Below are 15,309 nucleotides of genomic sequence, written 5' to 3' on the forward strand. Positions count from 1 at the left end.
TATAAATAGATATGTAACATTATGTCATCACTTTCTAGGGTTATTTGATGTTTTTCTTCCGTTGCAATATTACCAAATTGAGGAAAAGCAATATTTTAAAAAAATTGTGGCCCCCGGCCCCCACTCCTCCCATGGCTCCGCTCCCCGTCCCCGTCCACCCGCCAATCGCTCCCATCCCCGTCCCGCCGCCGCCACTTCCTCCGCCAGGGGCGGCGAGGCTGACTACGAGGTCTCCGACGACTACCGCGCCGCGTGGGAGCGTCACGAGCATTCGGTGCAGGAGCTCCTCTAGCGGCGCCGCGCCTACGCCATGGCCGTGCGGGCCTACCTCCGCCACCTTGGCGAGCGTGAAATGGAGCGCCACGACCGCCTCCGAGCCCTCATGGTCCGGCTGCAGGCCGATGGCCAGGTCGACCGTCTCCTCCGCACACAGGAGGACGACCATGCTGCACGCACCGGCGAGGAGGAGCAGATCCAGTACCCCTTCTTCACCAAGGGCACGTAGGAGCTTCTCAAGGCGCGTGTCGACATTGCACAGTTCTCGCTGCCCCGTGCCAAGGCTAGGATTGAGATGGCCAAGCGCTGCCACGAGGATTCCGATGAGGACCCAGAGGCAGAGGCCGAACTCGTCGTGAAGCAGGCTGGGGAGTTTGTCCTGGAGTGTAGCGAGATTGGAGATGATCGCCCTCTGATCGGCTGTTCCTTCTCTCGTGATGCATCAATGCTGGCCAAAAGGTACTTCCTCTTAATCATACGGAATTACATGTGCTTTGTTCATGTATGTCTCAAACAAATGCTGTGATGAAAGGATGTTGAGAACTGTTACCTATTAATTGTATTATTATGTGGCGGCTGTGGCTGTGGGCTTTTGTCACTAACTGCGCCGCTGGTTTTGCTTTGGATTGCACTGAGCGACAATAAAAGTGGACTGATCTGACGTGCTGTTTGATGGAATTGTTCCCTCATGTGATGTTTTTATGCTTTCTTTACGTAATATTCTTCCTCTTTTAATTTCTCTACATATTTTTATATCATTTTTACTCTTTTTCCTCCACTGTACATGAAGATTTCTGATTTTTTTATGAGACATGATTTTTTCTATTTCTTCTCAAGGTGATTTCCAATATTAGTTTGGTAGTTTTGTTTGTTTTGGTGGGGTTATATTTATTTGATTCAAGGTTGGACTAAACTCATTTAAATTTTACAAAAAGTATACACTTATCAAATAATAAATTCTATACCCCGTTGAATATGTTTTTTTGCTAATAATAGCTAAACCATGCATGGAACTCGCTCATTTGCAACTAGGAACAACAACTCGAATAAAGACTCTCCAATCCGACGGCTGAGGAGGGCTTGCTCTGCTCGCGCTGCCCTTTCCGGGCGGTTCCCTCCGAGAATATCGAAAAAGACTGGGAACCAACCTCAGTTCAGTCTTGAGTGCTCTAAAAACAAAACCGATGACGACCTCCGGCGAGCAACCTAAATTTGACGCGTGATTGCGTGCATTGCTCCGCCAAATTAAAGCTTCATCAGCTTCAATGCTATGTGCCAAAACCGCACCATTGTTGTTACAGTTTCTTGCAAGATTAGCTGATACGGTCTTGAGATCCCAGTCATGCACGCAAGGGACCAGCTAGGGAGAGTGATCGTTATCTGGATTGGCCGGTGGGGGCATGCTGGCTCACATGATGGAAGCCATCATGGCTACCACAGGAACTCCAAAAGTTTCAGGATTTGGGAAGTCAAACATGATTCTATTTTAGAGCAAGAGCGGGCAAAATAAACTTTATGGTAGTATTTTATTTATTGCGGCATCGGCATGTAGGGGCACATGCAGCCAATGGAGAATGAGTAGAGCAAAAAAACAGCAAATGGGAACACACGCCTGCGTATACGCTCACTTCAAGCCGGCGTTTCACCAGACGTCCGCTCCGCATTCTCTCTCCTTTAATCTCTCTGCCAGCTAGGATTCAGCCCGCGTGCAGTCGATTATAATACTTGCTCTTAGGTCATCCTCAATGGGAGTTTCATGACACAGTTTTCAACACATCAATATTTTGGAAACAGTGTATAGGAGTTTTATGGGGAGGAAACTCTCTCTACTCCCATAAAACTCTTATCATCTCTCTTTTCATTAATGTAGTGCCACATCAGCATATTTAATGTGCATAAAACTCTAATGAAATCCCATTGAGACTGGCCTTATATATACTATGGTGAAGACGATTGTCTGCACTAGTACGTATTGGGCGACGTGCACGGGTACTGAGATTCTCTATGACTATCCAGTAACCAACTTAAGCCTAGCTTGTTTGAATGTACTCGTGTCTATCTCAGTCTATATGTATTTGGGTGAAGAATTAACTAACTTTTATCCAAATTCACTCCAACATATATTGACCGATATGAATAAGAGTGCAGGACACTAGTAAAAAAAACTCTATGCTGATGGTGAATTTTTTTTACAGGCAGTTTCAATTAAAAAACACATGTGAAAAGAAATTGTTGGGTTCGACTGAAAAACCGCCAGTAAAAACTGATTTTCACAAACGGTTTTCCTAATAAAACCGCCTGTAGAAATACATGATTTCCTAAGAAACCGTCACTAAAAATCATATTTCTACATGCGGTTTTTAAGAAAACCGCCTATAGAAATAATTTGAATTTGAATTTTTTAAGCTTTTCAAATGACCTTGTTTGGAAAAACCGCCAAATAAAAGTTGTAGATCTCAAAAAAGTTATGAAACTTTGTAGTTGATAATTTTTTTGTTTTGAGATCATCTTGTTGTCAAAAACTAGGTTTGAATTTCTCAAATTTGAAATTCAAATTTTGTAAATGACCTCGGATGAAGAAATTACCTATATAAAAGTTGTAGATCTTGAAAAGCTATCAAACTTTGTAGTTGACAACTTTTCTATTTGAATTTGTTTAGGGTCTCAAATAATCAATATATACTCGGTTTAGGATAATATATGGGGAACTAAACTCTAATATAGACACAACCCGCCTATTGCACGATTTTACGTAAAAAAATACGCGACTAGCCAGTGGGCCTTCCATGGGATTAAAATCTTTTTTTCCTATTTTTGAAAGCTAATTTTGTATTTCTAGAAAAATATTTCCACTAGCGGTTGTCTTAGCAAACTGCCTATTTTCTACAAGGCGGTTCTTACTTAACCGCCAGTGCAATAGCGCTGACGGTTACGAAAAACATCTATAGAAATGTGTTTGGAACCGCTTGTACAGAGCTTTATTCTACTAGTGCAAAATTCCAAACAAGCTATTAGAAGTATTATTTGGTACCGGGGAAGAGCCCCAGTCCCTCTCAGAGAAGAGTCTTTTGCTTGAGAGTATTGTAAATGATTTTTTTTTTCAAGTTGTGCAAAACAAGGACCATGGCAAAGACTTAGGCCCTGGACAAAGGACGTGTTTTCAGTAGTGAGCAGATGGAATTGATGTACAGATTCATGACGCCACAAGTATCACTACTGTACACTACTCAGCAAAGCGTTTCAGATTCCTCACTCACAGTTTGCTTTATTCATGTTACCCTCTTGCACCGCGCCCCGGGTCGATCGAAGCTGTGTCATGAAGATGGAAGGCAGGCAGAGAGGACACGACGATGCGCACTGCTAAAAAAGAGACCGCGAAAAGGCAGCAGGTGGGTTCATTCCATGATCGCACTAGCTAATTAACTAGCTACTAGTAGGCATCAAGCAATATACTGTACACATCTGTACGTACTATATGTACACCATGAGTCAAGCGACACAAGACCGCACACTAGAGAGGGTTCAGTTCAGACAGAGTGATGCAGCCCGGGGGAGACAGGAAGGCATTGATTCACACACAGCTTCTCATGTTCCCGGCCGGCCTGACGCTTAATGCATGTACACACAGCTCTCTTTTGCTAGCTCTTCAGGTACGCATCAAGCATCATTATGCATGCTGCTGCAAACTAGCTAGTCCGATCCGATCGAATTTGATGAGGCTTCGGAGAGAGAGAGACTGCATGCTGTGATCGAGGAGTAGGATCATCCCGGCCGCCAGTCGTCGTCGTCGTCCCGGCAAAGGCCGGCCGGCCGGCCGGCCGGCGATCAGAAGCCGATGATCTCGTCCGGCACCGTCACGAACCTCGCCCGTTTCTGAAAGGATCGGAACCGAACCATGCATGCAACAGGAAAAGCAAAAGGAAAGTTGTTAGTTGCTTTGCTTACATTGTCAGCTAATAATAGCAACGGTTCACATATATATATATATATATATATATATATATATATATATATATATATATATATATATCGTCACTTTATTAGAGATCTATCCGTAAACTTTTGGAAAAGACAACGAGAAAAAGGTTGCGCCGCGCGCTGTTGCAAATTGAGTCCTCTATCCGACGGACCGGCCGGCTTTTTTAGCTGTTTAGCACACTACTGCACTGTGGCTGCAGCAGCAGGTCTTGCTGCGTCATGAGTTGCTTGCTTCAAGTGAAAGCCAGTACTATATATAGCAGCTAGTAGCAGTTTCTCGGTGGTGATCAAGGTGCTCTTTCCCACTGATGTTTTTTCCCCTATTTACCACCGAAAGGGGAAGGCTTGCATGCATGATTGTCCGGCCTGACTCAGTGAGTGTGAGTGAGTGAGCATTGACAGCATTTTCATCGATGTGCACGGAATCAAAGCCGGAGGAATTCCGTTGCGTGTTAGCTCTGTTTGGCAGAGCATCTTTAGCGGCTTTAGAAGCCGTTTAGAGCCGTTTTCTACTAAACGGGGTAAAATAAAATAGCTACACCAATAAAACCTTTAAAAAGCTTTAGGGTATTTTCTACTAAACGGGGTAAAATAAAATGGCTACACCAATAAAGTCTTTAAAAAAGCTTTAGGGTGCGAAAGATCTAAAAATAGTAACTTCTCCTAGTTTTATCTCGGCCTATATGGCGTTTCTGTGGTAACATATTTTAACGAAAGAGCTGTTTTGTTAACCGATTTAATAAAACGACTTAGCTCTATTTATAGAGCTGATGGAGCCTTGCTAGCTATAAGACTATCTCCAACAATAGTCACCTAAAATACAAGACCTATTTGTTCTTTGGGTAGCGCTACAGGTAAAAGGTTCCATATCTATTTTTAGTCTTCTCCAACAACAAGACCTAAAAGACAACACTCTCCGCAAATAGGTCTCGAGGAGAGAGGATACCCAAATTTGGGTTATGCCTCTCCTGATACCTAAAATGGGTCTTCTGTATGGGTACTCTGTTGGAGGCTATAGGTATTGTGTTGAAAACTATTTTGGGTCTTCTATTTGAGACAGCCTAAGCTACGTGGATTCCGTTAGTGGCTGGCGGGCTTTGAGGCGTCGTGTCAGATCTCGACAGCGCACATGCATGACCAGCCCTGCTCTGGCCGAGAACTACACTCTCTCTCTCTCTCCCCGTTCTTAATTAGTATACTTCTAAAATTTAAACAAGGCCTGTATAATCCATCTAGTTATACTCCCTATGTTCAAAAAAAATCGATTTCTAGAGTTGTTTTAAGTCAAAATTTTAAACTTTGACCAAATTTCTAAAAACAATAAAGATTTATGGTATCATTAGATTCATCATAGAATATATTTTCATATGATGTATATTTTATGTTATAGATGTTGTTACTCTTTTATATAAAGTTAGTCAAATTTTAAAAAAAAATAACTGACACGAATTCTAGGAATTAATCCTTTCATGCATGGAGGGAGTAGTAACTTTCTCTATTTTCAAAGGCCAATTATTACATGCTACCATAGGTTTGATAGAAAAAATATGTAATTTTCATGTAACATTGATCTCTTTTAATTTGGGCCCCATTCGGTTAGTGAAATCCTATCCCAGGATCATTCCCGGTAACAAAACCTTATATAAAATTGAATAGCAATCTTGGACCTAGAATTGTTTTCGGGAGTTTTTTCTTTGCTAAACAAATACTCCATCCATCTTGTAATATAGTGCGTTGTGCGTGGCTATTATAAGACTAAATAAGAAAGAGGGCATGCATGTATCCCTCACTTAACTCACTCAATCTAAGTTTTCTTATAGAATATATGATAAGCACTTAATTACTTTTCTTATCCCTAATGTTATTTAAATAAATATTATCTTCTTGTTCCTCGAATGTATTATTTTTGTGGACACATATCAAATGCTTAAATGCACTCTATTCCAGGATAGAGCAGGGCCTTAAGAATTCTAGAAGTGTAGGACCGATGAAGTAAATAAAGTAGCAACCTAACGGCATCTCCAAGAGATTAGTCAAAAACAATAGCCAAATTTACTGATTTAGCTACTCTCTAAAATAGATTTGACAAAAAAATATTAGAGTACTCCAACAGACTCTGTAAAGGATGGCTATTGAGGTAGGCTATCCAAAAGTAGAGAGCGAATAAGGTGGGATGGAGAGCTACTAAATTTGAAGAGTCGTTTAGAGAGTCTGTTGGAAACGTTTGTCCTTCAACAATAGCTAAATTTACCTTTAGAAAATGATTTGGCTAATCTCTTAGAGATGCTCTAATGATATGCATTCCCGGTCGATCGATCAATAAGATACCACATGCGTACGTGGTGGTACTAATAAAATCATATCGATCTCTGCATGTCAACGAGTTGTTGAAGTAAGCCTTGATCGCGCCCGCGCGCGTTTGCAATTAATTAAACACATTTGAGATATTAGCACACGAGCTATATATGCATATCTTGATCCATCTGTACCTTAACTAGCTAGCTAGGTACACAACCGCGTTCGTTTCAGAATCTTACCACATGCATCGGATCACTAGGAGTGGTAGGAGTAGTACATTAGGACGTACGACGATCCACGTACTTAGCTTGTTCGTTGACCTTCAGTTTGCATGCTTCTTCTTGTTAATTGGCAAGTTATTAGTTTCTGCTACTACTACTCTATGAAGTAGTACTGTACTTGAGAAACCCTACGACCCGCTCACTACCGTCCTACGTACAAGCTCAGCTGACCAAACATATATGGCAAATTGTTTATTAGGATGGAGCAAATGAAGCTATAAGTTCTGAATGCATTTGACTTGCATGCTCGATCAGCTGGTGATCTGTTAGCCCGATCATCAGACACCGGAGCACAGCTAACTAACAGCTCGTAATCAATTAGACAGCGCCCCGTCAAGCACAGTACAGCAGCACCATCAGCGCACCTAACAGGTAGACTGAGTGACCACTCTCTCTTCTCCATGGTACTGGTACCTGTCCCCGTCATCACATGCATGCCCACATCCGTCACCTAAACCCTTCTAATTTCTACCACTGGACCACTCGATCACTGTACCATGCACACACGCCACACGCATCTTTTTATTCCTCCCCTTCATAATTTCCCTGTGCACGCACGCTGCCGCTGCCAGCATATATACGTATAGTAGTAGGAGTATTTGAGCCTTGTTTAGTTCGGAAAAATTTTTAGTTTTAGTTACTATATCATTTTCATTTGTATTTAGTAATTATTATCTAATTATGAATTAACTAGACTTAAAATATTTGTCTCGTGAATTATAGACAATTGTGTAATTAATTATTTTTTATCTATATTTAATACTCCATGTATGCGTTTAAAGATTCGATGTGATAGAAAATTATAAATTTTTTTAGAAACTAAACAAGGCCTTGTTATATGAGGATATTGTACTCGCCTGGATCGGAGTACGTACTACACTACTACGTGCTACGTGCCAGCATCAGACAGGCAGAGAGACAGTTAGCTAATTTTAATTAATAATTAGCCTGACATGTAGCTTTCCACTTTATATTGCCTTGTTGTTTCGATCGGTTGGTTCTCTTCCACGCGTACCCTATTCATTCTCGCATGCTCTTCCCATGTTTTGTTTTCTCTTCCCATGCATTTTACTAGTACTTCGATCGGTCGTATTAGACTAGTGGACAAGTGTAGTGGTATTTTCCCGTTAATACGTATTCGTATACAAAGATTAGAAAAAGATGACTCTTGAGTCTAGAAATGGAATGGTTGGATCGGAATTCGCAAGAAGATCGATGTCAAATGTTGCTCAACGTGCGTTGTTCTCGGCTATAATTCTGGCCGATCTGTTTGTAGTAGCGGCGGAAATTAAGATGATATATAATAATGGGGAAGAATAATGAAAGGCAGGGTAGTGGACACGGACGACGCAACACGCACCTCTTTCTTGCCGGTTGCCGCGGGCTGCTTGCTGTCATCGAAATCCTTGCGCGATGAGCTCGTCGCCGACGACGTGACGATCGCCGGTGGCAGCAGCGGCGGTGGCACGGGCACTGGCACGACGAGAGGCGTGGCGGGCGCGGACCGGTGGTGGTGGTGGTGTCGCTGCTGCTGGTCGCGGGCGACGCAGAGCTGCATGATCCTCTCTGCAGCGTCGGCGGCGTCGCGGCTCTCCTTGACGAGCCGCTGCACGTCGGTCTTTGGTAGCCGCACCCGCAGCCGCACGGCGCCGTCGCCGACGGCCTCGACGGAGGACGCCGCCAGCACCGACGACGACATCGCCACGTCGGACGCCGACCGCCGCGCCAGCATCAGGCTCTCCAGCCTTTCCCCGGCGCCGGCGCCGTAGTGGAGCGCGCCGGACCACGTGCGCTGGGGCGGGCGGCGGCGCTGTAGCCTGGGCAGGTCGACGAGGAAGTAGAGCTTCCCGGGCTTGAGCGGCGCGTCCGGGTCGAGCGGCCTCGCGCGCACGCCCAGGCGGCGGACTTCCTCCGACTCGAGCAGGTGGTGGTGGCCCGGGTGATCGCGCAGCGCGTCCCCGGCCGCCGCTGGCGGGCGGTACTTGTACGTGGCGCCGTCCACCGTCATCACCCTCGCCGACCTCCGCCGCTTCCCGCCAATGGAGTTGCCCATGATTATGTGTCTATGTGAGCTAGCTAGGCAGCTAATAGCTAGCACTCCCTGTATATGCACTGGCACGTGTAGACTGGTTGGCGAAGGAAGGTGTGAGACAAGGAGGCAGCGGTGAGATATAAAGACGTAGTATGTGATGTGAGTGGCCATGTGACGAGCAAGTCAATCCTTAATTATTCTAATCGCTTGCAAATCCCCTCTTAATAACTACAACTAACTACTCATCAGTAGTAGTAGCTAGTAATGTAGCGAATTGGGCTTTGTTTAGTTCACACTAAAAACAACTTTTTTTTCAAGATTCTTCATCATATCAAATCTTGCGGCACATGCATGGAGTATTAAAAATAGTCGAAAACAAAAACTAATTATACAGTTTGGCTGTAAATGACGAGATGAATTTTTTGAGTTTAGTTAGTTCATAATTGGACAATAAGTATCAAATAAAAATGAAACTGCTACAGTACTAAAACTAAAAAAAAAATAGAACTCAACAAGGCCTTGGTGTGTGATTGGGTAGCGTGGCATGTTCCAACGTGGGGATTAATGCTTCAAAATTATTGCGTTCGCGGTCGATGAACAGTCGGGGCTAACAATAGTGTCTCGGACGGACGAGGCCATGTGAGGATGGAATCGGAGGGCCATGTGATTTGATGTGATCTTCTAGAGCAGGCAGGCAGCAGGCAGGGTGGCGTCTGCATGCAGTGCAGGCCGACACGGATGGATGGACGAGCACAAGAGGGGAAAGACAATCGCAGGGAGTGTGTGAGAGTTCGTTGGCTTTGGTGTGTGTCCGTTGCGCGGCGTCGTCGCTTTCAGTTCGCCACGGCGTCAGGTACGGTCGACGACGAGATGTGCATGTCGCGGAGGCTGTGCTGGGCTTGCAATATTGTCCTGGCCGTGAAGAAAACGCTCGGTTATTGGGCTTTGTTTAGTTGAACAAAATTTTGGCTTTACTACTATAGCACTTTCATTTGTATTAGATAATTATTATCTAATCATAAACTAATTATGCTTCAAAGATTCATCTCGCAAATTATATAGTTATTTTTATCTATATTTAATACTTCATACATGTGTTTAAAAATTTAATGTGACGAATAATCTTGAAAAAATTTGGAAACTAAACAAGCCCTTAGAAGCTTCACATATGTCTATGTTGGCTTAGAGTTTTTTTTATTTTTTAATTATAAAATAATATTTTTCTCTTATAACAAATCAGCACTAGCATCGACAACGAGAAACCATCAGCCGAACAAGGAGAGTAAGCTTAAGCTTAGAGGTTACTATTCAACATTCACGATCCAGTGTTAGCTATTTTGTACTGTGTGTGTTTAACGGTGCGTATGTGAAAGGTAGCGAGTCGAGTCGAGTCTATTCGCTGGTCTGAAAAATCATGGCTGAAAATACTATTTACAGATATATTGTGAGAAAGAAACACTGGTGACTGATAAAAATAAAAATATATGTAGAGCTGATAAGACAAGGAACGGCATGACCTGCCTGCGACCTCCCGGCGGGGCCTGTGGCCAGTCTCTTCGTCACACACCAATGACGACCGCATCATCGTATCAAGTCCAGATCGACTCGCCGATCAAGTGGCCGTCTGCGTGCTGATAGCCGTCTCCAGAAAATTAAACCCGATCCTATAGCGCTGACTAAGGATTTGTTTAGGCCTTGTTTAGTTTTAATTTTTTATAGAAAATAGGTACGATAGTATTTTTGTCTATATGTAATACTCCATATATGTGTTCAAAGATTTGATATGAAAAGAAATCTTAAAAAAAATTATGTTTTAGGCCTTGTTTAGTGCACCCCAAAACCAAAAAATTTTCAAGATTTTCCGTCACATCGAATTTTTGGCACATGCATGAAATATTAAATATAAATGAAAATAAAAACTAATTGCACAGTTTACCTGTAAATCGCGAGACGAATCTTTTGATCCTAGTTAGTCTATGATTAGAAAATATAAATGAAAATAAAAACTAATTGCACAGTTTACCTGTAAATCGCGAGACGAATCTTTTGATCCTAGTTAGTCTATGATTAGACAGTATTTGTCACAAACAAACGATAGTGCTACAGTAGCGAAATCCAAAATCTTTTTGCATCTAAACAAGACCTTAGGAAGTAACCAGAGCCTTGTTTAGATGCGAAAAGATTTTGAATTTCGCTACTGTAGCACTCTCGTTTGTTTGTGGCAAATATTGTCCAATTATGGAATAATTAGGATCAAAAGATTCGTCTCGCGATTTACAAGTAAACTATGTAATTATACATAGTTTTTACGATGAACTTTTTGGTTTTCATGATGAACTAAACAAGGCCTAAATAAGATCTAGATGCACCAAAAATTTTAAAAGTTTATAAGATTTCTCATCTCATCGATTCTTTAAATACATGCATGGAGCATTAAATATAGATAAAAAATAACTCATTATACAGTTTATCTGTAATTTACGAGACAAATTTTTTAGCTTAGTTAGTTTATAATTAAATAATAATTATTAAATATAAATGAAAGTGTTGCAATGTCAAACTTTAAAAACTTTTGGCTTGTCAACAAGGACTAAATCCGATTTCAACTGCTACCTACACGGCTACTGTATTACTACAGTGCACATTCAGCGACGCGGTGCGTCGCTGTGCGGATCTGTGAACCGTATGTTTCGACACGCTGGCAGCATGTCCATGGATACTGGACCGATCCGTTCGAGTCACAGCTGACGTATGTATAGCATCATGCATGTAAGTACACGATCAATTGGCCAAGTGGCCGCTCGGGCCAACCCATCCGTCCGTACTTAATACTGTAGGTGCCAATTGCCGATCAACTTAAGGCCGTATTTGGTTCACACCTCCAAGAGTTCAGTCGTCTAAACCAACTTGTAAGGTTTAGTCACCCCTGAGAGAACTTTTAGTCCTTTTTATTTATGGTGTTCAGATCCAAAATGACTAAAATGTGAGGTCGTTTGGTTTGCCCTCCTAAACTTAGTTTAGTTGATCCTAAATGGTTTAGTCTCATTTAGGTCTTATTTAGTTTACAAAAAGATAATTTTTTTTGGTACTGTAGCACATTGTAACTATAACAATTAGTGTCCAATCTTGGATTGGCTAAGCTTAAAAAATTTATTTCGCAAAATACATGCAAACTGTGTAAATAATTATTATCATCGTTGAATATATTTTCATAATACTCACTCTGTCTTTGAAAGCTTCAATCCTTAGAATCTGTGTTAGTCAAACTTTTTTAAGTTTGACCAACTTTATAGAAAAACATCAATATCTATGATATAAAAATAAGTATTTTATAAAAATATATTCTATGATAAATATAATGGTACCAATTTGGTATTATAAATCTTATCTTTTTTTTTTGTAGAAATTTGGTCAAAGTTAAAAAATTTGATTTAAGACAACTCTATGAATAGAAGTTTTTACGGACAGAGGAAGTAAATTTATTTTAAGATATAAATATTGATACTATGTTTTTTACAAAACTAATGAAAAACACGAGTGTCATAGGAACTTTGAGTGAGGAAGCATATATATATGTTTGTGACCGACGGAATACACATGTACCTAGTACTACATGGATCTGTTACTCCGTACTCTAGAGGGCATATGGCGACCTGATTGGTAGAGGTCTATAGACGATGATTGGATCCGTGGCCGGCCGGGGCCGTGCACCCAGCGCTAGCTCCAGCCTCCAGCCTCCAGCTTCAGCCTTCAGGTCGCACGCACGGGCCGGTAGCGTACGTAACGCCGACGCGGAGGTGACAAGTGCCAAATAGCACCGTGTCTTGTATTGTCCTCTTCAGGTTGGAGAGCGGTTTACGGCGAGTGATGAGGAGGCAGAGCTGGATCGATGCGGACACGTACGGGCCCGCCTGTCACACGCGGCATCTTGTAGCCCGGCCGTGACTGCCGCTGCCTGCTGGCAGAGAGCAAGAACCAAACAATGTCGGGGCACATCAGAAGCCCGAGAGGTTTCTCCATCGATGGTTTTGCCGTTTTTTTTTTTTGCGGCCGCGCCGTGCGCCGCCGTACGTCTCCACCGGGAGTAACTGCGGACACGTCCGACTCCGACGGGTGACGGGCCGGACAATCCGCCGGCAGGGACCAGCTGACCGTGCCGACTGCCGACGAGGCGCCGCGCGTCGGAAAACGAAACGTCCGTGAGGCATCGGCGCTCCGGGCCCGTGCCTGCGGCAGCGACCGGCAGGCCGCTTGCGTTTTACTTGCGCGGCCCAGGAGGAAAAGGCGCCCTCTCTCTCGAAGCTCGTGGACCGCCGCTTTCTCCTTTTCCACGAGCAGAAAGCCCAGCCCAGACCACGCCTACGCTTTGGCGAAAACGCTGTGCGGGCCGTGTGGTTTTGTGACGGGATCCCGGATGGGCTTTCAAGCTGCCATTGCTCGTACAAATACCCAGCTCAGTTTCATTTCACATTTTCCGGCCTCCGATTCGTTGGGCCAGACGTATGAAAAAAAAAAATTGGTCCATTTGGGCCGACGCACCGAATTTCCATTCAACGATACTTTTGCTTTCTTCTCCCTTCAACTGCGATGCATACGCTCCTCCGTTTCTTTCATCACTGATTGAGAGATTCTTCTAGCAATGAGAAAAGAAAATGTCACCTTGCTAAGTGCGGCAATCTGTGGGAGTACGAGTATATCAGATCTGTAGGTCTAAAATAAATATCATTCAGTGAAGAGGGAGCATGACAGACCTTGCTTACAAATAAGTGTTCAAATTAAACATATATTTTTTGTAATTTACTATAATTGTTTCTGTAATTTACTATAATTTTTCAAAGATTTAGCCGAAATAAATAAAAAAGAAAAAGACAAAACCTGTATAGCAAAAAGTTTATACTAAAGCATTCCACATTATATGTTCATTGTGTAGATCTACTTATGTGGAGTCCAACAAAGTTATATTTTTTATTTTATAATTTTTCTATGATTTACTATGATTTTTAAATATTCAGCCGAATTAATTAAAAAGGAAAAAACAAAACCACTGTCACTGCAGCAAAACCACCATCCATTATAGCAAAACCGCATTCAAAACCGCCCTAGGGAGGTAAAATTCACAGTTTGGAAAGTTGGAGATGATTTGCCTGTTTTTAGAGTTGAGAAAGGAATAACATACTTTCGTGAAAATTGGGGAGGAAAAGTAGACTTTTTTCTCATACAAATACCCAACCCAGTTTTATACCTGCTAAAACAAAAGAAACTCAGCTCAGTTTCATTTCACATTTTCCGGCCTCCCATTCGTTGGGCCAGACGTATGAAAAAAAAATCGGTCTATTTGGGCCGACGCACCGAATTTCCATTCGATGATACTTTTGCTTTCTTCTCCCTTCAACTGCGATGCATACGCTCCTCCGTTTCTTACCTCACTGAATGAGAGATTCTTCTAGCAATGTAAAAGTGAGAGAAGAAAATGTCACCTTGCTAAGTGCGGCAATCTGTGGGACTACGAGTATATCAGATCTGTAGGTCAAAAATAAATATCATTCAGTGAAGAGGGAGCATGACAGACCTTGCTTACAAATAAGTGTTCAAATTAAACATATATTTTTTTGAAAGATTTATGAAAGGCTAGGGAAGGATTTTTTTTTTTCCTTGTAGTAGGACTTTGAAAATAAGAAGAGGTAGTTCACCGACCAGATTTTGAGAGGATATATTGGTGAGTTTCAGGACCCCGTTAATTAAAGAACAAATTTCTAGCCTATTTAATATATCACATTTACCCTCACACACTGTTCTGGTTGATGTTATGAGTCAACCACGTTGAACGTTTTGAACAAAAAAAAAAAGAAAACTAACTCAAGTTGCGTCAATTTTCACAGGCGAGGGATCGGAGTACAGGTGTTGCCGTGTTGGTTCATGTTGCCGGTGCTGGTGCACACGTCCGTCCAAAGATCGAGCCGCCGATATGGTGCCTGGTCGCCGTACGTTATGCAGTGCATGCCGACGAATGGCGTCCTCGGTAGGTTGCATGCATGTGCCTGTAAATTAGGCCTCGTTTAGATGGGTGGGTGAAAACTTTTTACTGTAGCACTTTCATTTATATTTGATAATTATTAACCTCATAGACTAACTAGGTTTAAAAGATTCATCTCACGATTTACAGGTAAATTATGTAATTAGTTTTTGTTTTTATCTATATTTAATGCTTAATGATATGTCGTAAGATTCGGTGTGACGGACAATCTTTAAAATTTTTTAGGTTTTGAAGGAAAGCACTTTCATTTATATTTGATAAACATTGTCCAATCATGGACTAACTAGATTTAAAAGATTCATCTAATGATTTACGGATAAATTATGCAATTAATAATTTTTTATCTATATTTAATACTCAACACATGTGCTGCAAGATTCGATGTGACGGAAGAATGTTGTAAACTTTTG

General features: G+C 42.1%; 1 protein-coding gene across 1 annotated transcript; it reads right to left on the reverse strand.

Annotated features, from left to right (window-relative positions):
* On the reverse strand, positions 3,615 to 9,011 carry LOC8075645 (uncharacterized protein At1g66480). The gene is made up of 2 exons (XM_002445480.2): positions 8,194 to 9,011; positions 3,615 to 4,149 (listed from the first exon to the last, which is right to left on the reverse strand). The coding sequence occupies exons 1-2, from the start codon at positions 8,884 to 8,886 to the stop codon at positions 4,102 to 4,104; spliced, it is 741 nt and encodes a 246-aa protein (XP_002445525.2). The 5' UTR covers positions 8,887 to 9,011; the 3' UTR covers positions 3,615 to 4,101.

This window comes from Sorghum bicolor, chromosome 7 (genome assembly GCF_000003195.3).
Source record: "Sorghum bicolor cultivar BTx623 chromosome 7, Sorghum_bicolor_NCBIv3, whole genome shotgun sequence".
NCBI lineage: Eukaryota > Viridiplantae > Streptophyta > Magnoliopsida > Poales > Poaceae > Sorghum > Sorghum bicolor.

Coding starts and splice junctions, on each gene's coding strand:
- LOC8075645 (XM_002445480.2), bottom strand. CDS start 8,886: ATGGGCAACTCCATTGGCGGGAAGCGGCGGAGGTCGGCGAGGGTGATG. Junction 4,150..8,193: donor CGGCAACCGGCAAGAAAGAG/GTGCGTGTTGCG, acceptor CGATCCTTTCAG/AAACGGGCGAGGTTCGTGAC.